This window comes from Chanos chanos, chromosome 10 (assembly GCF_902362185.1).
Source record: "Chanos chanos chromosome 10, fChaCha1.1, whole genome shotgun sequence".
Classification (NCBI taxonomy): domain Eukaryota; kingdom Metazoa; phylum Chordata; class Actinopteri; order Gonorynchiformes; family Chanidae; genus Chanos; species Chanos chanos.
In genome coordinates this window covers 38,912,775-38,939,967 of record NC_044504.1, presented here as the reverse complement: position 1 = coordinate 38,939,967, position 27,193 = coordinate 38,912,775, and the positions used below count along the sequence as shown (strand labels likewise).

The 27,193-nt window shown below is 41.2% G+C and overlaps 1 protein-coding gene across 1 annotated transcript in view; it reads left to right on the top strand.

Annotated features, from left to right (window-relative positions):
• Positions 1 to 415: 415 nt before the first annotated feature.
• ttn.1 (titin, tandem duplicate 1) overlaps positions 416 to 27,193 on the top strand; it is a 137,423-nt gene continuing 110,645 nt past the window's right edge. The window contains 38 exon segments of the mRNA XM_030787649.1: positions 416 to 506; positions 914 to 1,117; positions 3,075 to 3,362; positions 3,501 to 3,589; positions 3,685 to 3,911; positions 4,348 to 4,603; positions 8,301 to 8,366; positions 8,494 to 8,752; positions 8,844 to 8,901; positions 9,058 to 9,276; positions 9,373 to 9,515; positions 9,633 to 9,820; positions 9,923 to 10,153; positions 10,358 to 10,596; positions 10,705 to 10,913; positions 11,065 to 11,229; positions 11,321 to 11,489; positions 11,609 to 13,305; positions 13,419 to 13,700; positions 13,888 to 14,154; positions 14,369 to 14,641; positions 14,748 to 15,011; positions 15,179 to 15,439; positions 15,564 to 15,824; positions 15,923 to 16,186; positions 16,281 to 16,541; positions 16,690 to 16,950; positions 17,066 to 17,326; positions 17,413 to 17,554; positions 17,663 to 17,831; positions 17,931 to 18,162; positions 18,821 to 19,105; positions 19,201 to 19,326; positions 19,428 to 19,616; positions 20,989 to 21,492; positions 21,763 to 22,263; positions 22,652 to 22,699; positions 23,138 to 26,866. Of these exon segments, the coding sequence (XP_030643509.1) occupies positions 416 to 506; positions 914 to 1,117; positions 3,075 to 3,362; positions 3,501 to 3,589; positions 3,685 to 3,911; positions 4,348 to 4,603; positions 8,301 to 8,366; positions 8,494 to 8,752; positions 8,844 to 8,901; positions 9,058 to 9,276; positions 9,373 to 9,515; positions 9,633 to 9,820; positions 9,923 to 10,153; positions 10,358 to 10,596; positions 10,705 to 10,913; positions 11,065 to 11,229; positions 11,321 to 11,489; positions 11,609 to 13,305; positions 13,419 to 13,700; positions 13,888 to 14,154; positions 14,369 to 14,641; positions 14,748 to 15,011; positions 15,179 to 15,439; positions 15,564 to 15,824; positions 15,923 to 16,186; positions 16,281 to 16,541; positions 16,690 to 16,950; positions 17,066 to 17,326; positions 17,413 to 17,554; positions 17,663 to 17,831; positions 17,931 to 18,162; positions 18,821 to 19,105; positions 19,201 to 19,326; positions 19,428 to 19,616; positions 20,989 to 21,492; positions 21,763 to 22,263; positions 22,652 to 22,699; positions 23,138 to 26,866 (13,378 nt within the window).

Genomic DNA, 27,193 nt, shown 5'->3' with positions numbered 1-27,193 from the left:
ATTTTTAGATTTATTACAAGCTGTAGATTCTGGTTTGTCTTTTACAATACACATGTGTTGCCAGTACATATGGAAAAGTGGTTGTTTTCAAGCATGAAAATGTACCTCACAGTTGTCCCTCACTCGTCCATAAGCTGTCAATTGGTGCTTGGCCTGGCACTTAGACCCCCACGGAGCCACTCATCTCTGTCAGGCTATAATAGACCAGGTGCAAGGCTGTGACACAAAAGTGATTAGTCAGATCTTTCTTTTGTACATAAAAACAGCCTGTCCACACTCACATGGTCAAGTAAAATATTAAAAAAAAATATCAGTTTTTTAAAGTTACTGGGTTGAATTGAAATTGATGATCTATTTTTCTCCATTGTAAAACTAATCACTTGTAACCCTGTTCTGCTCCAGAGTGCCTACCACCATGTCAACACAGGCGCCAACTTTCACACAACCGCTTCAGAGCGTTGTGGCACTTGAGGGTAGTGCTGCAACGTTCGAAGCTCAAGTTAGTGGTAAGGAGAGATCTCTATATCCTATCTCTTGATTTATATGTAACGTAAGACCCCATTGTCTCTCTCTCTCTCAATCAAATGTTTGGTCTTTTAGGACACACCATGCATATGAATGTTATTTGTCTGATTGAACATAGTAAATACGGTTTATTATTAATATTATTCCATACACTGTACTTCCATTTACTAATTGTAGTGATAATTACAATTAGAATGACGTTAGTAACAGCTTTTAGACCAGTGTTTCTGTCAAACACAAAAATTTGGACAGAGATTTTAAAATCACCACTGACTTCTAACTCAATGCCGTGTAATGAGAAAATATATTGACTGGATGATACTGGATGCAGAGCCACTTTAATAGGTCTCGTTTTTAAATTCCTGAATCCGTTTCTTATTACGCACAGGTAATCCAGTTCCTGAGGTGAGCTGGTTTCGTGATGGCCAGGTTCTTTCTGCTGCCGCTCTGCCCGGCGCTCAGATCTCGTTCAGCGATGGCCGCGCTGTTCTGATGATCCCCGCTGTGACAGCCGCACACAGTGGAAGATTTTCCGTGAGAGCTACCAATGGCGCTGGACAAGCCACTAGCACCGCTGAACTGCTTGTTACAGGTAATCCATCTTTTCAAAAATTGGCCACAGAGGAGAGACACGCGAGATATACAGGATATTAATATCAATATTTATCAGAGAAATCCAGTACTCCACGTTATAAATAAACTCTAGCCAAACATTCCACCAGCACTGGAGGCAATGGTGAGGCGACCTCATTCTTGGACGTAAAATTATAGCATTCAGGTCACAGTAACACGTGAATATTAACACAGTCACCAACAGGAACAAAATAAAAAAATAAAAATAAAAAAATAAAAAACGAGCATGCGATGCGTTCTGCCCATTGCCTAAAACTATTTGGGAAATCAAACTTTTGAACTGGCTAAGTGAACCAGTTCTAGTTGCAAACAACCATAAAAACAGCTACAAAAACTTAATTATTTTGCCTCTATTTGATCCTCTCGGTTTTCATCGCTTTTCCTCCTCATGTCACGTCTTTTACAGCCTTCATATTATTGGATTCTTTGGATCTTCTCAGTTGCAGAGGTTGCTCAATGTCATGAACAGCTTGAACAATACTGCACATCATTCTTTATAATGCTAAGGTTTTCGCCTTTGCTGTAGTGCTGTCATCAGGTTTGCCGATATGAAAGTAGTATCTTGGGGGCACCGAGCACACACACACCTCAACACAATTACAGATCGGTGTGTTTCAATATAAAACTGTTTGGATTGTGTCATTTTTCTTTGCAAAAACTACAAGCCTGAAGAAACAAATAAAAAAGCAGCTTTGGGAATAATGATGCACCCCACCCATTTTATAGCCTTGCAGTGACGTCAGCGCGTACCAGTGCTACTTTTGTTTTAGCCACCTTTGGGGCAAGAGACTTTCAATGTTTGATTTTAACAGTTGTTCTGAAAGAAAACTGTCAAATCATTATCAAGGAAAAGCAAAACCTACACTTCATATCAGGGAAGATACTTTGTTGAACATGAAGCTGGGTGTTGCATAAATACACCCAAAGTATTAGCATATAGCTATTTTATGTTAAAAAGCTGTACAGGCATTTTTCGCTTACTTAACTTAAAAACGACAGAGAAAATCACTTGGAAAAACATACACATTGGAGCAGTGTAGCAGCCATCGGGCATACCGGGACAAATGCCCGTGCGCTGCCACACCGGTGGGCCGGCGGAGCGCCAAAAAATCCGTAAAGTTTTTACCGGCCCTGTCGGTCACTTTGCATGCCCTCTCTCTCTGTACGGCTGTCATTCGGAGTGAATGAGAGCGTGCTTCGTGCGTTTTCCAGGACTGGGTTCACTGGCCAATCACAACCAGGTTAGTTAAGGCGCGTTAACCTTTTAGACTAATGCAAAGCTAGCGCGCAGCAGTGAGATGGCCAACCTAAGCTATGGACAAGAAAATGTCAAAAAGTAAAGTAGGGGCCGAAATGAAACGAGATCAAAGGAAGCAGGTATTAGAGGCACATGCTTCCAAATGTAAAAAAAAAAAAAAAAAAAATCGACACACTGTTTGGGCATCAGCATCCTCGAGTGGCCAGCAACGCTATTTTCAAGGAGCAGACTGAAGCGGTAAAATGGACGTTAAATCATAGGGTAGTGTAACGGGGTTGTGGGTGCTTTTTTAACTTGGTTACACTAGGCTACATGTTCAACTGCTATAACTTGTGGTTACAAAATAACCCCACTGATAGGCTACTTGTTACAGTACGTACCTGTTGAAATATGTCCTGGAGTAGATATATGCTACTTTCCATTGCAAAAGCCTTTGAGTACGTTCTGAATCACCTGTCAACAATAAAAGGCTATATCACTGCCAGCAAGGACTAGGGTGCTAAGTCCAGTGAGTTGTACTATGCAATTACATTATTAAAATTTAGGGTTGGTGGTTCTGCTTCAGCTGGCCCAAGGTGCCCCTGTGCGTGATGAAGCAATACTCAGTAGACCTGCTGGTGTGTAAGACACGAGCATTAATGATATGTTGCATTTTCAGCGGAGACTGCGCCACCCAACTTCACTCAGAGACTTCAGAGTATGACAGTGAGACAAGGAAGCCAAGTGAGACTGGACGTTCGTGTGACAGGAATCCCTACACCTGTGGTGAAGTTCTACAGAGAGGGAGCTGAGATCCAGAGCTCTGCAGACTTTCAGATTATTCAAGAGGGAGATCTCTACAGTTTGTTGATTGCAGAGGCCTTCCCAGAAGATTCTGGAACATATTCAGTGAATGCCTCCAACAGCAGTGGACGTGCTACCTCTACTGCTGAGCTGCTGGTTCAAGGTTAGATTTACTTGAATTTAAGTGTTTGTACATTTTGGGTCAGCATTGTTGCATCCATGTATTCTTGGTTTTTATTTTATTGTCCAAAATATAGAAATTCCCCCATATGATAGTAAACACATTTTCATAAATTTTCAGGTGAGGAGGTTGCAGTGCCTGCCAAGAAGACAAAAACTGTTGTGTCGACTTCTCAGATTTCTCAGACTCGCCAAGCTAGAGTTGAGAAGGTGACCAAACAAACAAACAAACAAACAAACAAACCAACAAGCAAGAAAAAGTGGTGGAATGAGGGCTTAAGCTTTTACATGTGTTTCCTCCACAGAGAATGGAGGCTCATTTTGAAAGCTCTGCCACTGCCATGATGGAGATGCACGTGGAGGGAGATGCTGTGATCCAGCAACTGGCTCATAAAACACCCCCACGAGTGCCCCCTAAACCAACCTCCAAGTCTCCAACACCACCATCAGTCGTGTCAAAGGTTGCAGCTACACGCCACCAGTCACCCTCCCCGGTGAGGCATGTGAAGGCCCCCGTACCCACCCCAGTCAGGTACAGTAACTCTCCTCAGCAGTATGTTTCACCTCACTTTTTTGTTTGTTTGTTTGTTTGTTTTTAATTCTGCTATGGATTTTTTAAATTGTCAAACACAGGCATTTGGAATTGAGAGCGATGTAAAAGTTGTATACAGGATGACTCCAGGTCATTGTTCAAACAGGATTTTAGTGGAGATTTTTGTAATGTTTTGAATGTTGCTTTCCATTTTCCAATCCGCACTTAAGTGGATACATCAGCTAGCATGCGTAATATGAAAGATCCATGAGCGCTCCCTCAACTTTTGAAGGAAAGATAAAACAGACAAGCTAGTCAAATATATAACATTGCTATCGCACTTTTAACTTAACATTTCACTGTTTGTCTCTTTCATTTCATTTTCCTCTGCTGATTTATTCACACTGTGCATATTTTTTTCCTCTTTCTGTCTCAGGCCTGTGTCACCAACATCGAGACTGTCTGTGTCTCCTATCAGACCAGTGAAGTCTCCTGTGACCACACGCAAACAGGTCAGCCAGGCCGCTGATGTGCTCCCGCCATGGAAACAGGAGGGCTACGTAGCTGAGTCCAGCTACACCAGCATGGCAATTGGGTCCTCATATGCACAGACCTCTGTCACACGTGTCCACAAGGAACAGCACTGGGAAGGCTCTGTGGCCATGCAACAGCAGCAAATAGGTGGTGTTACTGTCCAAGAGGTGAGCATTTTTTTGTGGTGTGGTGCCCTCTAGTGGTTTGTGGTGATATAGTTTTGTGGAAGAAAAGCCGAAAAGAAAATATACATATGAGTAAATATATAAATAACAGAGTTTTGAAAATGGGGCAAAAAAAAAACAACAACAAAAAAAGCAATGTTAATTAAAAAGAAACCAAAAAATGTGTTATAATGATCATCTATGTCTGACCTGTTTGTGGAGGGTGTAGTGGAGCTGACTGACATTTTTGGTGACTGAATCATCTCACAAATTTGTGGTAGGACCAGCATGACCCAGATGACAGAACTGTTGCTGTTGCTACGGTGGTAGCAGCAGTGAACCAGGCACGGGTTCGAGAGCCTACGTGTGACTCTGTAGAGCAGTACAGTACAGAAACAAGCTCTTCCGTTGTACATGTTAAATCCGTACAAGAGCAGGTAGTTCAGACATTTTATCCACTTACCATCACTCCTCTCCCCTTTTGCTCCTTTATAATTCTTCCATATCACAGTTTTGATTAACCTTTGGTGTTGAAATATCTCCTCTTTTCCATGTCCACTACCCTTCAACCATCAGATCATTTCCCCACCCGTTCGTTGTTGATTCAGTTCAAACTCACGATTATGGTCTTACTCACACGTGTGTTAACATAACGTGATACATCAGTAGAGGCCTTTGAGAAACCCGCAGCTCAAAGTATCAGTGAACGTAAAGACAGCGTCACTGCTGAATTACAGGCAGTTAAGATAAACTTTACAATATCTCACACAGTGGTCTCTTCACAAGCCCTCCCCACACTGGAGAGGGCTGGCTTTGGAGCTCCCCACTCTGATTCAATGTAACATAGGAAAGTATCCTGAATGTATAGTATATTAAAATCTGCGGTAAAATATTCACATTAATTAACCTTAAATGTTACTTGTAATGCCCCATAGTAACACAATTACAGAAGATTATGACATAAAATATTTTAGAAGTTCTTACTGAAAGTTCTATTCATAATGTTTCTTGCCGTTACACTTAAAACTGTTACAAACAAAACAAAACAAAACAAAAAATGCTCCAATAACACAGCTTAAGCCTTTTTCTCATATCCATCACAGCATCTGGAAATATATTTCAAAATACAACTACATAAAAAAAGGAATAATAATAATAATTCCCTATCAGATCTTCAACAGGCCACATCCATTATTGTTGTGATGGCAGACTAGATCAAACTAATTTGATCACACCTCTCCTACAACAGAGAACAGTTGACACCTTTCCAACACTTCTTTGTTGGAGGTGGCTCATCTTTGATGTCTGTTTGTTCTTTTACTCAGAGTGGAGCTGCAGACGGTAACACCTCTGCTAATGTCTTTTACATGTGTGGCGGGTCCACCACACAGGTTTCCTATGGATCTTTAGTCAGACTGTTAACGTTTCAAATGCCGAAAGAGTGAAGCGAGATGCATTTTTATGGCGAAGATTACGTTGCAGGAATTGCATTGCATTACACTGTGTCTTACATTCACTGGTTAAGTTGACGAGTGCTCACTATTAGATTCACACCCCACCTTTGTTTCCCCCCTTTTCACTTTGATTCAGATATGTTCATTAACGTTTGTCATGCACTCTCACGCAAATGTCCAGAGAACGAATCATTCTGTACGGTGTTCATTCTGTACGGAGTTCTGTACAATGTTCAGGTGTTTACGACCACTGACTCTTGTCCTCAGGGTGAGGTTGGAAAAAGGGCAGATGCTGCGGCCACAGTGCGTGCCGCTGTTGACCAAGCATGTGTGCAAATGCCCATGCATGCAGAGCGGGGTCGTGCTGAAGAGGAATTCCTAGAGTTTGACTTGAATCAGCAGGCCATGCTAGCCTCTCAGAGACGCGACATAAGTAAGACAGAGAGAACTGAGGCTGTGAAAATGACCACGACAGTCGAGGCCACTCCCTCTGAGGCGAAGAGCGTGCGTGTCTCCCAGGTAGAGACTCTGTCTTGGAGGAAACATATCTTCTCAGAACAATTCAGTGTTATTGTGCTTACAGTATCATCTAGAAATCACTTCGCGATCATACAAACTCAGTTTTTTCTGCTGTATTGGTTCACGTAGATCCAGAGAAGTAAAGACCTCACAACTCAGGTGGATACTGGCCATGCTCCCTCACCAGTTCCACATTTCACAGTTTCAAAAGTTACAGTTCCTAAACCTGATCATAGCTCTGAGGTAAGTAGGGGAAATTTCAGACAAGCAGTTACAGTACAGTTATAGGCGAACCAAATAAACCATCATTTACTGGCTGTCCACTCTATAATGTTCTTTAATTAGGCTCTGTTTTGTGGCTGTTTCAGATGCACCAGATTTCCATTTTGTAAAAAGGTTTTATGATTTTCTCAGCAAATTCTAAAGTTTAGTTTAAAGGAGAAATTAAAACCAAACTAAGTGTAATTTGTAGGTTTCAACTTCAGTATTCAGTATTTCATCTGCACTGAGTCAAAAATTTGAGAACACACTAACATAAATTCTTCAATAAATGCAAACTGTGATACATTTGGGGAAAAAAAAACCCAGTAACTTTTAACGGTGTGGCTGGAGTGGCCATATTTGAGAACCGCAGATGATTGACAAGTACAAATGTTGTGCGCCCAGTTTAGCGATAACACATACCATGTGCTGATCTTATTATAGAGTGACATGCAGAGAATGTCCAAGTATAGATAACTGCTTGCCTGACATGCAGCTTTTTACCCTCTAAAGTAGCTATTTAATAACTACTTCTTTTTCATAATGTTTAGACTTAATAAAATAATTTAATCAATCACAAGTCCTAACCTCTTAAATCTATTCTTGTACATTTAAGAAGCTAATTAAAAAAAACCCATTATACTATTGTTAATCTACTAGTGATTAACAATAGTAATATAATTTCTTGATTAAAATAACAAGCCGTGGAAATTTTTTAAAAAAATGTAGAAAAACTAACTGCTCCATCAAAAAAAAAAATTAACAAACCTAACAAAAGATATTCATTTTTGTGTGGACAAGAAGATGGAATAGAAGTGTTGTCTTGAGTCTTGCTGATGATTATAACCCTGGCTGTTCTTGGGTTGATCAGGTCTCAATAGCAGGTTCTGCTATTGCCACACTGCAGAAAGAGTTATCCTCTACTCCTGCTGCTCAAAAGATCATCAGGCCTGTCAAGCCTCCAACTCATAGGGTTGTGGAGACAAGAGTGATGCAGCAGTCAACCCCCCCTCCATTTAAAGACACCACTGAGAGATATGAGGCTTTTTTCGACACACAGTTACAGAGACAAATAGGCACTTCATTTACAGGGGGCATCGAGCACATGTATGGCGATTGGGACACACAGGTTTGTTGTGTGGTCTCTTGCACTAATTAGTTGATCTAACGGATTTGGCGTCTCACCTAGTGGGCTGTGTGGTCTCCTGCTTCACTATCATGAGTGCCTCCTCTTCTTCATGGACTTCACTTGCTTTATTGAGGAAACACGCTCCCCTGACACATCCGTTCTCTTCTCACTATTTCCCTTTTAGTCCAAATGGCAGGACAACTTACAATCTGTCTGTGAAATTAATCACCCATTGCTTTTCTCCACTTGCATTTCTTGGACATGAGAGGGAAAACTAAACTGACTTTTTTTCCCCACCTTGAACCTCATCATTTTTCACATATTTCAGGTTGTTGAGACTGCAATGATCCCTTCACCTGCACAAGAACCAGTAGTACCACCTACACTTGTTGCTGTAAGTAAACTGGAGTCATACTAAAGTATTTTGGTCTCAATAATATGTGTTTTTCTTCTCATTGTAGACCTCAGAATGCTTTTCAGAATGCCTAGAACTGAATAAAAATCTCCTTATTGTTTCCCAGGGCTTGAAGAACACGACTGTCACTGAGGGTGAATCAGTGGTTCTGCAGTGTCAGATCACAGGCCACCCAACACCAGGCATTATGTGGTTCAGAGAGGACTACAGAATTGAGAGTTCGATTGATTTCCAGATTTCTTATGAGAATGGATATGCTCGTTTAATGATCCGTGAGGCCTTTGCTGAGGATAGCGGTCGGTTCACTTGCACTGCCACCAGTGAGGCTGGAACCATCAGCACCTCCTGTTACCTGCTCGTTCAGGGTAAGTGTCACATGTCACGATAAATGTGCATATACTATGCGTATACTGTGTTATATTTGAATGCACATTTATTTTGATTCTTGTCTTACAGTGTCTGAGGAGATTGAGAGCAGGGAAGAGTTTACTGCCGAAGCTGCTCATGAGAGACAGTAAGTAGAAGACACAACTTCTTCATCTAATAAGCATATTTGTTTTTTTCTGTGGCATTAAGGTATGCAGATTAAAGTATGGCTCAAGATAAAGTATTGGTCAGAGGAGTAAGACCAGTGGCTATTGTTAATCAGTGTTTCTTTCTTTATTTTTAGCATTACAACTGAAACTAAAGAAGAGACAATGTCTGAAATTAGTGCTGTATCTGAGACTGTGGAAGCTGGAGCTGCTGTAGCCCCATTCTTTGTGAAGAAACCTACAGTGCAGAAATTGGTAGAGGGAGGAAGTGTTGTTTTTGAATGCCAGATTGGAGGCAGCCCAAAGCCCCACATCTATTGGAAGAAGAGTGGAGTGCCCCTTACTACTGGATATAGGTAATCTTTGGTTAGAATGGATTTTCTTGTGTGCCTGAGGTTTAAAAAAAATGCATAAAATTGATCACTGTGCCGTTTATTACCTGGATTCATCAGGTACAAAGTGGCCTACAATAAGGATTCTGGCATTTGCAAGTTGGAGATCTCCATGACATTCTCTGATGATGCTGGAGAGTACAGCATATTTGCCAGGAATCAGCTTGGGGAGGCGTCTGCCTCAGCCCTGTTGCTTGAGGAAGGTTGGTCACCCTTACAGTTCTTAAGATTTTGAAAACTTGTATTTTTAACGCTTTATGCTATTCAAAAGAACTTACATGGAGGAGAAGTAGACTATATCACTGTTTTTGATTGTGCAGAGGAATATGAGGCTTATATGAAGAAACAGGAAGTGACATACATGACCGAAGTGACTACAGTGGTGCAGGAGCCCAGAGTGGCAGATGTACCTCCAGTTATTGTGAGTGAACATGAAAAAGAGCAGATGCTTATACAGAAGAGGATGGCTCAACAGACACAGATGATGAAGACCTTCATCTCAGAGCAGGTGTGTAACTGAGATACTTGAATTAAGTCAAATGGAGTAACCTCAACATTTTCTGTTGAGTTTGATCAATTTTATAACCATTGTGCTTATTGTTTTTTACAGGAATTCCAAATATCGGCTTTTGAGCAGAGAATAATCCTTGAAATTGAGTACCGTATTCTTAAGATTACCTACCAAGAACTTGTGACTGAAGATGGTGAGGAGATGGTTATGAATGTGGCTGAGCATGAAGCTGTGAAGCCAGCCTTCGACACACCAGTTAAGCACTACAGAATCAGGGAAGGAATGGGTGTTACTTTCCACTGCAGAATGTCAGGAACCCCTCTGCCCAAGGTAACGAGTTCACAAAACCTAATTATGAAATAAAATGCTTGGTATTACATATGAAATATTGTTTAGATATTAAATAACATGCAGCAGGAATTGTGGGGCTTTATATAAAAACCTATGCAAAAGCAACACAAGTTTATTTCATATTGGGAAGTTGCACTGTTGCAGACATTAAATGTTTGGGGATGTTCATATCTAATTTAATAGATTGCATGGTACAAAGATGGCAAGCGCATCAGGCATGGAGGTCGTTATCAGATGGAGGTTCTTCACGATGGCAGAGCCAGTCTGCGCCTTCCTGTGGTGCTGCCAGAGGATGAGGGCATCTACACTGCTTTCGCTTGTAACATGAAGGGCAATACTGTCAGCTCTGGGAAGTTATTTGTGGAACCATCCACAACAGCTGGAGTGCAGTATCCACAGCCAGAGGCAGTGCAAAGAATCAGGTTACTTTCATTTAATGATCAAAACTTTTAAAGAACAGCCATTACTAAAGATGTTTAACAATATAAAGCTTAAGATTAATGAATATATTTGACATTGTCCAATTTTAGGTCTGCTTCACCACGTTCTACAAGCCGCTCTCCTGGACGCTCTCCTGCTCGCAGACTTGATGAAACAGATGAGTCCCAGTTGGAGAGGTTATACAAACCAGTTTTTGTCCTGAAGCCTTCATCCTTCAAATGCTCTGAAGGACAGACTGCACGATTTGATCTCAAAGTTGTTGGTAGACCTATGCCCGACACATTCTGGTTCCACAATGGTAAGTGGTATAAGCTGTGAATGGTTGTAAAGTAAAACAGTTACCAAAATTGTACAATTATCATGTAGCATAGCTTCATGCATGTGATTTATTAAACAATTAAGTTAGTTGTATTTTTTTTAGACAAAAAGCCATGTTTCTCTTGTTATAGGACAACAAGTGGTGAATGATTACACCCACAAGATCGTAATTAAGGAAGATGGTACTCAGTCATTGATTGTAGTTCCAGCCATGCCCCAGGACTCTGGGGAGTGGACAGTGGTCGCTCAAAACAGAGCTGGAAAGACCTCTGTTTCCATGACTCTCACTGTTGATGGTATGATGTCACTGCACATATAAAGTACTCATTCGCAACATACAAATTATGTATGGTGGCATTCTGTACATAACACAACTTTCTTTTGCAGCTAAGGAACATTTAATAAGACCACAGTTTACTGAGCGTCTGAGGAACATAAGTGTCAAAGAAGGCACTTTGGTTGAACTGGCTGTTAAAGCTATTGGCAACCCTCTTCCTGACATTGTATGGTTGAAAAACAGCGACATTATCTCCCCGCATAAGCACCCACACATCAAGTGAGTGTCCGTTGTGATAAACTTTTCTCTGTAAAAAGATTTTATTCAACATGAATAAGGAATCCAGATGTTCATTGTGGAGCAGTATAGCACAACCTCTCTGTAATATTGTCTTTTAGGATTGAGGGTGGCAAAGGAGAGGCTCGTTTCAAGATCCCCTCAAGTGCAGGCGCTGATAGTGCTTGGTACACAGCTACAGCTATAAACAAAGCTGGAAGAGATACCACACGGTGCAGGGTAAATGTTGAGGTGGAAGCAGCTGAGCCTCAGCCAGAGAGAAGACTTGTTATCCCTAAAGGAACCTACAAGGCTAAGGAGATTGCTGCACCAGAGCTGGAGCCCTTACATCTCCGTTACGGTCAGGATCAGTGGGAGGAGGGTGATCTCTATGATAAGGAAAAGCAGCAGAAACCTCACTTTAAAAAGAAGCTGACATCAGTCAGAATGAAGGGCTTTGGCCCTGTTCACTTTGAGTGCAGACTGACCCCCATTGGTGATCCCACCATGGTTGTTGAGTGGTTGCATGATGGTAAACCCCTCGAAGCTGCTAACAGGTTACGAATGGTAAATGAATTTGGATATTGCAGTCTTGACTTTGAGGCAGCCTACTCCAGAGACAGTGGTGTCATCACATGCAGAGCCACCAACAAATATGGTGTTGACCAGACATCTGCTACCCTGATTGTGAAGGATGAGAAGAGCCTGGTCGAAGAAAGTCAGTTACCAGAGGGTAGGAAGACTCACAGAATAGATGAAATTGAACGCATTGCTCATGAGGGTGGTCCCAGTGGAGTGACTGGAGATGAAAGCACTGAGAAGACTAAGCCAGAGATTGTCTTGCTTCCAGAACCTCTGAGAGTACTTGAAGGAGAAACTGCCAAATTCCGCTGCAGAGTGACTGGTTATCCTACTCCCAAAGTTAACTGGTACCTCAATGGACAGCTTATTCGCAAGAGTAAAAGGTTCAGACTTCGCTATGATGGTATTTACTATTTAGAGATCACAGACAGCAAGTCTTACGATTCAGGAGACGTTAAAGTTGTAGCAGAAAACCCAGAGGGAACAGCGGAGCACAGTGTGAAGTTTGAGATCCAGCAGAGAGAGGATTTCAGGTCAATCCTTCGTCGTGCTCCTGAGGTTAAGGTTCCAGAGCCTGTGCTACTCTCTGAACATGGAAGAGTGTCCTTTGATGTTGTCAAGGTTGACAGACCTACTGATACCACCCAGCCAAAGGAAGTAGTCAGACTTAGAAAAACTGAAAGGGTAGTCCATGAGAAAACCACAGAGGAGACTGAAGAATTGAGAAGCAAATTTAAGCGCAGGACTCAGGAGGGGTACTATGAAGCTATCACTGCTGTGGAACTGAAGTCCCGTAGAAAGGATGAGTCCTATGAGGATATGCTAAAGAAGAGGAAAGACGAACTTCTTCATCGGACAAAAGAAGTATCTGAGGCTGAGAAGAAGAAAGAAGAGGAGCATAAGGTTACTGCTGCCAGCCTCAAACCAGAAAAAATAATGCTCTCTCCCAGCATGGAGGCTCCAAAAATCTTAGAACGTATTCAGAGTAAGACAGTTTGCCAGACAGATGACGTACATTTCAGGGTAAGAGTTGTAGGGAAACCAGATCCAGAGTGTCAGTGGTTCAAAAATGGAATTTTAATGGAAAAATCAGAGCGCATTTATTGGTACTGGCCTGAGGACCATGTCTGTGAATTAGTTATCAAAGATGTGCGTGCTGAAGACTCTGCCAGCATAATGGTCAAAGCTATGAACATTGCAGGAGAGACCTCAAGCCATGCCTTCTTACTGGTCCAAGGTAGGATATTGTTTTGTTAAGCCGGTACTGCTACCCCTCTCTAAATACGGATGTTAAATTTTAAAGGTACTTTGTACTTATGTGTGTGTTTTTTGCTCTCTATTCATTTTTAGCCAAGCAAGTTGTTTCCTTTACCCAAAAGCTGGAAGATCAGAATGCCAAAGAGAAAGACACCATGGTGACTTTTGAGTGTGAAACCAATGAGCCTTTTGTCAAGGTCAAATGGCTTAAAAACAATGCAGAGATATTTCCTGGAGACAAATACAGGATGCACTCTGATAGAAAGGTGCATTTCCTGTCTGTGCTCATTATCTCCATGAGTGACGAAGCAGAGTACAGTTGTGCCGTTGTTGATGATGACCAGATAAGAACCACTGCCAAACTTCATGTTGAAGGTAAACAAATGGAGTTGTATTTTATCCCTTAGCATCCATGTAAGCCTAGATGTGTATACCCCAATGATGAAATGTCAGAAATATTTATCACAATGAATGAAAAGTTTATTTTTCTGTTAATATCCATTTATCAGATTTCATAATAAAAAAGACGTATGTTTGATGCTGCTATTTTAATATATGTTAGGTGCTCCACTGGAAATTGTGAAGAACCTTGAGAGTACAGAAGTTCCTGAGACATATTCTGGGGAGTTTGAGTGTGTCCTGTCTCGTGAGGATGCTGAAGGCACCTGGTTCTTTGAGAGCAAAGAGATTGTTCCAAGCCTTAAATACGTGGTGTCCTCTCGCCGTGGTCGACATAGTTTATCTGTGAAAGATGTTAAAAAGGAAGACCAAGGAAAATACACATTTAAAGTGGGAGATCTGAAAACAAGTGCCACTCTGAAGATGAAATGTGAGTTTTCAGAATGCTTACAAATGGTGTTCCACAAAAGTCACTTAATTTTGAATACATTCTATTATTAGATCTATCATTAGTGAATAGCTTTTGATCGAGTTTGTTCTCCGTCTGTGCCGTAATATTCATGTTTCCTAGATTTATGACAAATGTACTTCTGGAAAAACGATATCAAGCACAATCCAGATTTACATAGATTTTCTGTTTACAGTGCGTCCTGTTACACTGATGCAAGGCCTCTCTGACCTAACAATCTGTGAGGGTGATATTGCGCAGCTCGAGGTGCGATTCTCTCAGGAAAATGTGGAGGGGACGTGGATGAAAAATGGCCAGCCAATCTCTGCAACAGATAGAGTTCACATTGTTATTGACAAGCATGTCCATAAGCTTCTCATTGAAGAAGCCAACAGGGATGATGCTGGAATGTACTCCTTTGTGGTTCCTGCTCAAGACATTTCTACAACTGGAAAACTGACTGTCCAAAGTAAGATGTATCAAAAGTACTCAAATCTGAATGGTGTCAGTTTTCTCCATGTATAGCTCTTGTTCCAGGTGTGTTTTAACTTGTAACTATGTTGTCTTTTCTACAGCTATTGGTATTTTGACACCATTGAAGGATATTACTGCAGTAGAAGGCACTAAGGCTGTGCTGGAGGCTAAAATCTCTGCTGCAGATATCGGCTCAGTGAAATGGTACCACAATGATAAACTGATCGATGCAAGTGAAAGAGTCCAGATGGTTGCCAAAGGATCCAAGCAGCGTCTGGTGTTCAACAGAACCTTTGCCTCTGATGAAGGGCAATATAAGCTAATCGTTGGCAAAGCTGACTCACAGTGTAAACTGACAGTTGAAAGTAAGGATTTCGGCTTAGGATATCAATTATCAGTGCATGTAATTTAAATAAATTGAGGCAGATCAATGAATTGAAAGGACATTACTTGAAAAGCACCTTAACACTTGGTGCTGAACAGGTAACACAAACATGCCATTATATTAAGCTTGTTTTTCTCTTTTATTCAGAAATTACCATTGTGAAACATATGCAGGACCAAGTTTGCACAGAGACCCAGAATGTCACCTTTACCGTTGAGGTATCTCATCCTGGTATTGACGCTCTATGGACCTTTAAAGACCAGCATCTCAAAGCTGGTCCCAAATACAAGATGGAGGCCAAAGGCAAACACTACAGTCTCACAGTCATCAATGCCATGAAAGATGAGGAGGGACAGTACACGTTTGCAGCTGGTGAACAAACATCAAGTGCAAAGCTTATCGTATCAGGTATGATATTTCCTCAACTCTAAGATTAGCTTGCTTTGCAGCTGTCCATTATAAACTCTGAGGTTTGTGATAAATGCCAACCCAGTGTTGACAATTAATCAAAGACACTGTATCTGTGTTATAGGTGGTGCCATCAACAGGCCTCTTCGTGATGTGACAGTAGCAGAGTCACAGACTGCTGTGCTGGAGTGTGAGGTTGCCAATCCCGATACAGAGGGCAAGTGGCTGAAAGATGGTCAGCCTGTAGACTTCAGTGATAACGTTAGAAGTGAAAAGGTTGGGGCTGTTAGGCGTCTCGTGGTTGTCATAACCAGACCGCAAGATATTGGCGAATACACCTATCAGGTGGCAAACTCCAAGACATCAGCCCACCTGAGGGTTGAAGGTACATATACTTCTGAAGTAAAGTAAAGATGTATTCTGTTCTGTGTTTTCTCATGTTTTTTCATTTTGATTGTTTAACTGATTAATGTCATTTCACAGCTGTGAAAATCAGGAAAACCTTGAAGAACCAAACTGTTACGGAGACCCAGGAGGCTGTGTTCAGTCTGGAGCTCACCCATACAGATGTGAAAGGCTCTCAGTGGATCAAGAATGGCGTGGAGATTATACCAAGTGATAGATATGAGATCACAGCAGAGGGCATGATTCACACTCTGAAGATAAAGAACTGCACAACACAAGATGAATCAGTTTATGGATTCAAACTTGGGAAACTGTCTGCTAATGCCAGACTAAATGTTGAAAGTATGTAGCTGCATGCTGAGAGTGTCTTATCAAACAAGAATTTACTGTTGTATTCTTATCTAATGTAATGTGAAAATTTTTCTTGTTCTTACAGCAATCAAAATTGTGAAGAAGCCGAAAGATGTGACCTCTCTGTTGAATGCTCCGGCCTCCTTTGAGCTAAGCCTATCCCATGATGACATTCCTGTCAAATGGATGTTTAATAATATGGAGCTCAAGCCAAGTGAAAATATCAAGATCCTCTCAGAAAGGAAAGCCCACAAACTGGTCATTCAGAATGTTGAAAACCACAGTGCTGGAGAGTACACTGCAGTGGTTGGACATTTGCAGTGCAGTGCCAGTTTGCACGTTGAATGTAAGCATATCCAGATAAACACATAAAAGTACAAATTAGCAGTTGTAATCATTTCATGTTATACTTGTTCATTTTGTAGAATATGTATGTTTTCATGAAAATGAATGGCATACTTAATCTTTTTTTCCCCTTGTTTTATTCAATCCAGCCTTGCGGGTCACGAAGCCCATGAAGAACATTGAAGTTCCAGAAACCCATGTGGCCACATTTGAGTGTGAGGTGTCACATTTCAATGTTCCCTCCACTTGGCTAAAAAATGGAGTGGAGATCGAGATGAATGAGAAGTTCAGGATTGTGGTACAGGGCAAGCTCCACCAGCTGAAGATAATGAACACAAGCAGAGAAGACTCTGCAGAATATACATTTGTGTGTGGAAATGATAGAGTGTCTGCCACCCTGACTGTTAAGCGTAAGCCTGTTTTGTGATCTACAGCCTCATTTCTCTTTCTACCAATATATGCACATGCAGCTTATGTATCGTCATGCAAACGTTTTAATATGTAATATGTATGTCGATTTCCCAGCAATTCTGATCACCTCCATGCTTCAAGACCTCAATGCCCAGGAAAAAGACACTATTACATTTGAGGTGACTGTAAACTATGAAGGTGTTACATATAAATGGCTGAAGAATGGTGTTGAGATCCGCGCCACAGACAAATGCCAGACCCGTTCCAAACAGCTCACTCATTCTCTAACAATACGAAATGTTCACTTTGGTGATGGAGCAGAGTACAAGTTTGTGGCTGGATCAGCTGAAACATCAGCAAAACTCAAAGTTGATGGTAATTTTCATTTTGTTTCTTGGAGCTGTTTTGTAATAAGAGGATCATCAGATTTTATAGCATTTCTCTCTTTTTTTTTGTCATAGCTCGTGTTATCGAATTCACAAAGCACATCAAGGACATTAAGATAACTGAGAAGAAGAAGGCTACATTTGAATGTGAGCTTTCTGAGCCCAATGTCCAGGTGATGTGGATGAAAGATGGACAGGAACTGGAAATGTCTGACAGGTATCTTTCCATTATCACATATTCTCAATATGATGGGAAGGTGAACAGTGAAATAAACTATTAATTTACCAGGAACTGTTAATAGTATATGGTTTTCAAATGCTTTAGGTACAAAGCTACAACAGAAAAATTCCTGCACCGCTTGATGATCCAGACTGTTCGCATGTCTGATGCTGGAGAGTATTCTGTAGTTGCTGGTGCAAGTGTCTCCAAGGCTCAACTCACAGTTGAGGGCAAAGATGTCCGGATCTCTGAGCCTGCTGAAAAACATATTACTGTAAATATCTCTCCTTTCACAGTGATTGTACATCAGTATGTAATTTGCACAGTGACACTGTTTGAATTAGAAACTGATATTAAAATTGTTGTTCTTTAGGTGGTTGAAAAACAGAGAGCTACATTTGAGTTTGAGGTCGGCGAGGATGACATTGAAGGTCGCTGGCTGAGAAACGGAGTTGAGATCCAGTTTTCCCTTGAGGAAAGATTCAACTATGTGGCCATTAGAAAAATTCATCGCTTGACAATCACTGAAACTTACAGAAGTGATGCTGGGGAATACACTTTCATAGCTGGCAAGAACAGAAGTATGGTGACGCTACATGTCAACAGTGAGTGCATTTCATTTCAGGCCTAAGTCTTGCTGACGGACATCAGTCCATTTACAGTGCAAAAATTTTTCAGTTAGAAAACCTAGAGCTGCAAACAGTGGCAGAGACTGGCAATACCAGAACATGCCCCATATCGAAATGCTGTTTCAAGGCTGTGACAACCAAAGCAATTTTACACTGAGGAGTAGGCCAAGCAGATCATGGTCCATGTCTACCTGATCTGCTCTCCTCCGTGTTTTCTCCTTCTGCTTGCTCGGTTCTCCAGTCTCTATAGTTTAACTTTTCCCACTTACCATTGCAGAAAGGTGAGATGGCAGATCAATCTGTAATCTAAAGATGGGGGACAGGAGACTCATCTGTGCTGTTAAGAGTCACAGAAAGCTATATAAGCAGTCATTAAACTTGTGAACACTTTCTGTTGTTTCACTCAAAAAATAAAGCAGAGAATGCAAGAACCTTTCTCCTTTGGTTTCCTTGTGCTTCATGTATTCCATACATCTGCTGGAGACCTGGAAACCTCAGCGCATTTTGATACCTTTTGAGAGAGGGCTTGCATTGCCTCTGTAAAAGCGGCTTGTTCTGATCTCACATGTTAATGTCAGTCTCATATTTTCAATGTTTAGTTTCCCATTTGTTAACCCCATTTCATCTGATGCAGTTCCTGAGCCACCTCAGATCATCAGACACATGCAGCCCCTGTCTGTGGAGGCAGGCAAACCTGCCCGCTTCTCTGTCGAGGTGACAGGAATTCCTCAGCCCCATGTGTCCTGGTACAAGAACTCTCAGGCTCTGTCTCCTGGTTTCAAGTGTAAGTTCTTGCACGAGGGAAATGAGTACACACTGCTGCTACTTGAGGTCTTCCCCGAGGATGCAGCTGTGTACAACTGTGAGGCAAAGAATGACTATGGTCAGGCCACCAGCTCTGCTTCACTCCACGTGGAAGGTAAAAAGAATGAATAAAGTCTTGAAACAGAAAAGTGCTTGACTGTTTTATTTTCATTTATATAAAATATCTGCAATGCTGTCTCATGTTTTTAGTTCCAGAAGTGGTCTCTCCTGACACTGGACCTCCACAGTCACCTCCTGTGATTGTCTCCTCAATACATGATACGTCTGCTGATGAGGGAGAGTCTGCCAGGTTCCAGTGTCGTGTATCAGGAGAAGGTACTGTCATCATCACCCTGACATAAATGCACACTTTATTCGAATAATTTATTGTGTACTTTTATAGAGTATGTATAAACACTGTTTTATTTTTTCCTTAGATCTGAAGATCACCTGGTATCACAAAGATAAGGAAATCCATCAGTCCGACATCTACAGAATGTCCCAGTTTGATGATAATTGCCAGCTGGAAATTTCCAGAGCTTATCGTGAGGATGAGGGAGAGTACACTTGTGTTGCCCGCAATTCCTCAGGAATGGTGTCTTGTTCTGGAAAATTGACAATCTATGGTGAGTCGCTTAATCTTTTTGAATGTGGACAATTTATATGTTTTTTATATTTATAGCACAAGTATTATGTGAAAGTGTTATCTTATTTTGAACTCCTGTACAATACAGTTTTAACCATGCAATTTATGAGCAAAGCAAACTAACTCTTCAAACTATGGCAATGAATGTTGAGCAAAACAAACTAACTCCACAAACAGTCTCTTTTCTCCGTTCATAAAGTCACTGTGTGTAAACTCCATACTCATCTAGCATGCTGGGGTACGAGGTGACATATCTGGATAAGGTACTGCCTAACAATGCAGAGGTGCATTCTGTATGTGGCAATAAAATCCAGTCAGTGTCACTCTTGCCGGTCGTGACAAGGAATCCATGGGAACACAATTAGCTGGGTTGCTTAGGGTAGGGTCCCTCTTCTCCTCTCACTCAGCAGAGGTCAAGGACAGTTGTGGTGAATAGCGCTCTTCTCCAAGTGTGTTATGTTGCTTGACACTGTATAACTTGTGATTTGGAAAGATGGGTTGTTGGCTTCAGCTGCATTTGAGGAGCAATGTGCCAGCCTCACTCACCACAACTGAAGTGACTGCCATTTGAGGCAAAGATGGTGGGTAATTGAACTGTCCAAATTGGGAGAAAAAGCAGGGGGAGAAAAGAAAGAAATTCATTTATTAATGCATTAGACTGACAAATTGACATATTATGGTCAAACTTGGAAGCCTTTACATCTTATTAACACATAAAGTACAGGTACTTCACTTCCATGTCATAGTACCAAACTTTATCTCCTCAACTAAAACAAACTTCCAGACAGTCAAAGGTGTACTCTTATCCAGTCCATTCTGAGCTACATGGCGCCTTTCTGGGATCATATGAGATTTCTTGTCTGTCTGTCTTGCATGACATACTCGAGATGAATGGTATCGCAATCACCTATTTTTTATTCACTGCAGTACAACAGCAAATCTACAAAGCAAACAGCATTGCAGGAGAAGCTCCATGCATGACTATGCTCAATGCGGAAAAAATGAAACAGAGAATTACAAAACCAAGTTTCTGGCAAACTAATTCATACTCACTCTCACATTCTTTCTTTTTTTTTTTTTTCTAATTTTTGGCTACTCTGCAAATGATGGTCAGTGAGAAGTTGAAATCCAAAGCCTCTTTAAAGTGAAAATTCTTTATAATTGATACTTTACAATTTGAAATTTCAAATTAGAATGACTGAAATAGTAGCTTGATTTTGTCTCTTTGCAGGCATCTCATCAAGATCCACCCATTAAGTGCTAAATGCCTACTTATAAACCAATCTGACCTAATCACACCTCTTACTAGTTTACACTGACCAATGTCTTATTTTATTTTTTTTATTGCTCAGATCTCAGTCTGAAAACAGTAGGTAGGCAAAGTTTGTCAAGCACTGGAACGTCTCATATGGAGAGGGTCACCTCTCAGTCCATGAGTGAGACTCAGTCTTCCACTATTCAAACGTTTGAAACTGTGTCCAGTACATCTACACTGCGGATGTCAACAACATCAGTAGAAACTGTAGAGGTTCACCAACACCTGACATCTGTGGAGGAATATGACGTGAGCATTCCTAGGAGCCCTACTTTGACACTGAAAATGTGCGATGTCAGAGTCAACACTGGTGACATGGCTCAGTTCAACTGCTCCTTTGATGGGCAGCCCCTTTCTGAAATAAGATGGGACCATAACGGAAGAGAACTGACTAATACAGAGAGGGTGAAATATACACAACACGGAGGGATCTTGTCTCTCATCATAAACAATGTTCAACATGGGGACCAGGGGAGTTACCGCTGTACTGTTAAAAATAGACATGGAGAAAATCGAACCTCCGCACAACTCACAGTTGAAGGTGGTTATGGCTTTTGTTTTCAATTTGAAGCTCATTTCATCCCATCCTGCTTCCTGCTGGTATTTATAAACCCGTAAATGCTTACCATAAGTTTATAACCTTCAGTCTTTGACAAAATAATAACTCATGTAATTAAAGTAGTATAATCCTTGACAAGCCTGGCCTAACACCATCCTCCCATTGCACTAACCCTTTGATCAATTATAAACATAACCCTCTCACTGATGTATTAAATCCCTAATAAATTTCCCTAACTTTATTCTCACTCAGCTAAAGAAGCAACCCCAAAAGCAGAAATCCCCGCCCCTTCTGATTCTGTCAGTAAACCTTCTAAAAGAGACAGTGAAGCTACTAAAAAGGCCTCTGACCAAGAAAAGCAGGAGTCCTTACACAATGTTGGACCACTACAACCCTCCTCCCTGAAAACAAAGACACAGATAAGCCAAAATTTCTACCCAGATGTCGTACATTTTGAAGAGCATGATGTGTACGGTGCAATTCCTCCAGAGTTCCGTCTGAAACTGCCCTCCGAGACTCATGCCAAAGAAAGAAACGATGAGTCTTCTTGTGTTATGAAAGAAGTCTCCTCTCCATTTGTCACTTGGTTACACAATCAGTTGATTGCTGAAGAGCCAAAGTCATATTCATTGAAACATGATGGCTCATTGTCCTGCTTAAATGTAAAAAACGTTGATATTGGGCAAGGGGGCACTTATATTGTCAGTTCAGCAGGAGACACTGCGTGCAGCACCCAGCTCAGGGTGAAGACAGGTTGGCATTTGCATGCTTTGGTTCTTACCAGTATTTTCAACCTGGCCATTCATTCCAGTGCTACATTTATGTATGCCACTTTTTTCCAAGTTACAAAGTCCTTTTTTGTTTCTTTGTTTGTTTTTCTTTGGAGTTTGCAGGGGTGGGGCGTGGTGGGGTGGGGTGAGGGTGGGCAGGGCATGGACTAGATTGTCCACAGGGTAGTTCATTTCAAAATTGCTTTAATGGAAGGGGAAGTGGATGTAATTTGCTATTTAAGGAAATACTTTTTCTCACAAGTGAAAATGTCTTTAAGATTGTCTTTTTTTTTGTTTTTCAAATTTGTATTTTCCCACGGGTGTCATAGTATTTAGCTTTTTTGCAACTCATGAGGATTCTCTTTTCACAGTGACTGAGGAACCTGAACCGGAATATGTTGAGGAGGAGCCTATCAAAGGTAAATTCACTGTGTTTACACAAAACATACATTCCATGATTTTTCTATGCTTTTCCAAATGAACATATTGACTTGTAGCTACATTAATCATTTAAATTTGTGTGAGAGATGTGAATTAAGAACAGTACACAGGATTATTTTCTGCATTGGTTTATTTCCAAGAAGCCCTGGGATGCATGGGAGTTCATGTCGTAAGGGACACGTATGATGTGAACAGCTGTGTTGAAGGGCTGAGACAGTTTTGTTGTGTGTAAACATCCATTTGTAATACTCTTAAGTATGAAAAGGAAATGTCATCACCAATGTTCACTATTTCCTTTCACAGCATACTTTTTTCTTCTGTCTTTAAATGATAACATTAAAATCAAAGGGATCTGTAAACAACTCTTCCAACATTAAAACCTGGGTGATAAATTTAACTGTAATTTTCTTGCTCAGCTTTTTCTAGCTTGGCCATACCATCTGAAGAGGAAAAAACAGACATTTATCTGACTAGCTTACAACTAAAAGAAAAAGGCAAAACACTTGAACTTGAACCACAATCTAAATTATACTCGACTACTTTAGAGAAAAAAGTAGAAAAGCCAGTATTTGTGACCAAACTCTCCCCAGCAATTGTTTCCACTGGTAAAACAGCCAAATTTACTGTAATAGTGTCTGCCTTTCCCAAACCTGATATTCGGTGGTACCACAATGGTTCTACAATAACATCTTCATCTACTTATACATTTCTTGAGGAGAGGGATGAGTACACCCTGGTAATATCTTCTGTTAAAAAAGAGTGTGAGGGAGAGTACTCTTGCACTGCAAGCAACAAGTTTGGTACATCAACATGTTATTCCTATCTTCATGTGCAAATGAAAGATACAAAGGAACCTGTGCAGGTCAGTGGACAGCCTCCTTATTTCACCAAAGTAATCGACTCCGTCCACTGCACAGTTGGAGGCCAAGCTCGTTTTGAGTACAAAGTAACTGGGATTCCACTTCCTAGTATTCAGTGGTTCAGAGATAATTCTCGCATTCAGTCAAGTAGTTCCTGTACCGCTGTTAACAATTCAGATGGATCTGGCTACCTAAACATAACAAACAGTCAGTTGGATGCAAGTGGCCTTTATACATGCAGAGCATCCAACCCACTGGGAGAGGCCTCCTGCCGTGCTGAACTAAATATCTCCTCTGCGTCTCAACACCAAGAGCACGTAGTTAGTAAGAGGCAAAAAGCTTACAAGGTGTCCATGACCGAAGAAGCTACAGAATCCCGATTGTATGTGGTAAATCTCCCTGGACAAGCCAGAACCAGTCTACAGGCAGGACACCAAATGATTTACACTATTGGCACTGAGGATAGGAAAATTGTAGAAAGTGAGCAAGTGGACACCTTGCAAGAGTTGGACATATCTGCTGCCACGGTTCATAGGGAACAGGTAACCCACCAAGCTGCTGTTTTACAGTCCCATGAAGTGCAAGAAAGGGTGACTGTGGCTCCCACACCACCTCAGCCAACTGTAGCGACCCCTTTAAGACAGCTCCACATGGCTGCTATGACTTCCGCTGTTCAGGAAAGCCAAGGCTTCACAGAACAGCACTGTGATCGTATTACAAGCCCTGAGGTTACTGAGCTTGAGTTGATGAGGGAACAGCCCTCAAAAATAATGTCTGCCATTTCAGAAAGCGTAACTCCCTTAACTATTGTGAAAGCGGAGCCTCTGTCTAGTGGAGTAGGAACAAAGATAAAGTCTACTCCTGAGCCCAAACACCCCATCAGTACTCAGCAAATTGAAACTAAGCTGCCAATTCTTCGTGAAGAGTCACAGATTATTCCAAAGCCACAGCTGGAACAAAGCTACCAAGTTAAAGAGGGTGTTAAAATTCTTTATACAGCTGTTTCATCAGAGAATCGGCAAATAGCTGAGGGTCATTCAACAGATTTTTCATCTTTAGATTCTGCCGTACAGCCATCCTTAAAAAAGGAAACACAGAAAGCTGTAAGTCTCTCACTCAGTGAGATGAAACAGACGCTATCTAAAGAGCAAATATTATCCACACAGAGACCAGAAGAAGAGATGGTTTATCCATCAAAAGATCAGATGTTAAAGTCAGCTCTTACAACTGAAGAAAAGCATGAACTGCTAGCTGAGAAAGTAAATGAAATACCAGGCTTAGAGAGTGCTATGTCACTTCATTCACAAAAGGAAGAGGAACAGGTTAGGCATCTGCAGGTAGTTATGGATCAGGATACACTTTCATCTGAGAGCAGATTCACTTGTGAGAAACCAACATCTGAGCAAGCAGAGGCTCGTAAAAGTCCAACTCTTCTTCATACATCATGTATGGATGAACAGAGAGCTCTTATTTGTGAACAGTCATCACAGTTCGTATTCAGGGAAACCGCAGTTTCCCCTCACCCTTGCAAAGAAGTCCCTGCCCCGCTCTATCTTCATACTATTCAATCAGAAAATGCTTTATCAAAGGAGGGGATGTTCTCATTTGAAATGCCTGACCCCATGATTGCTATAGAGAGGCAGGAAAGAGCCCGCAGACATGCTGTAACCACTGAAGAGAAAAGAGAGCTCACTGCAGCTTATTTTGAAGATCTTGACGTGACTGTAACTGGAATCAAACCTGTGCAGACAAAGGAACCAAAACCTCAGGAAACTCTTCAAGTAGTTTCAGAACCTGTGCAACTACCAAAGGAAAGTCCATTTACCAGTGATGTTAAACAGCAACGAGCATTAGTGCAAAAGGAGGATCACTGGAATATTATGCATGCTGTGTCTGTGTCTGAATGGCCTACTGTAGAAGAGGGTCACACTGACAGTTTTGACAGGGTCGAGAAATTTATTTGTAGCAGAGAGCTTGAACCCAGAATACCTGTACAGCCCATACGCGTTGAAGAGAAAGCAATCTCAACAGAAAGCAGTATTAGTCTTGAATCTGCTGAGCAAGACTTTGCTGTTCAGATTCAGGAAGGACAGTCTGTCAGACAATCAATATTAATGGATGAGAAACAAATTTTCACAGGGGAACAATCGGAGAGCATTACAAAGTCAGACACAACAACAGCAAACATAACAACACAGCCTCAAAGACCTCTTTTAGTGTCAGAGTCTCAAGAAAGCACTTGTCTTCCAAAGGAACTTACCTTTGTGATTTCTGTGCCAAAATCCCAGAGCTTGGGGATGAGATATCAGTTAAGAGATACGCTTCAGTCTGCTGTAGCCTGTGACCAGCCACTGATCCTAGCAGATGTTGTAGGGAGCTTAGAGGTTGTTGAAGTGAAAGAACTAAAAGTACAAAAAGTACCAAAGTATACAATGTTCACATACCTCATTACAACCACTGGCACCCCAATGGAAGTGAATATTGCATTTGAAGGAGAGTATCCTCAGACTGCTGATCTGAGAAGTGAGATGCAGGCAGCTTTCTATTCCATAATATTTCAGGAACAACAGATTCTGACATCTGAGCAACCAGAAACAATCCAGATTGACAGACCCCAAAGATTACAAGTTAGCTGTGCTCCTTCAAAACAGATGATCTCCCCAGTGACAGAAATTGTACAGTTGGCTGAGGGAACTGTGGATTTTACAGAAACTGAAACTCAGTTAGCTGCTCTGAAGACTGAGAAAAAAGCATCATTTCTAACTATAGTGGGTCAGACTCACACTACAGTACATGAGTCCAAGCGGATGGCAAAACAAGAAATCAAAGCTGTCGCTGAAAAGGAGTATATAAAAGATACAGGTGTGGCAGATATAACTGCTGATCTGCCCTTTGGTCCAATTCCAGTGGAAGAGTCTGAAGTACTCATTCAGAGAGATAAAAGGGAGGAGTTTCTTTCAGAGGTCATTTTAATCACAGAAACATCAGAACATGTGTCTAAAGATTACCTGTATTTTGAAACCCCACTGGAAGACATAATTGCTGAGGAGAATTCTAAGGTCACATTTTCAGTTACGATACAATTTGTAAAAAGGGTTGACTGGCTTTTCAATGGAAAACTAATCAAATCTGGCCAAGAGTTTAGATGCCTCACAGACCATGACACATATACATTAGAAATCAGCAAAGTTATCAAGGAGAAACATCAAGGACAATACACCTGTGAGGCTGTCAGTGACGGTGGCAAGACATCAACATCATCAAGGCTCACAGTTATCTCAAGAGGTTGGATGATATGAGACCTCCTCATTGCATAGATTAAAAAAAAAACAACTAATTTTTAACGTTTCAGTGAAGTTACAATTTCACGCTCAAATCATCACTAATGAATATCCAGGCGCCCATGTCACCTCCATAATCTCACTTTCTTTTTTTTTCCAGGTTTATATCACATTAAAAAATTACCTTTCTCCCACACCTAGCCTCCATAATGCCCTTCACCATTTTTCCATTCTCTGCTGAGCACCATATGCATGCTGTAGGGTTATATCACTGTGTGAGTTTTCATCAGCTCCTCATTAAAAACATGGTTTTCTCTCTCTAACACTTTCA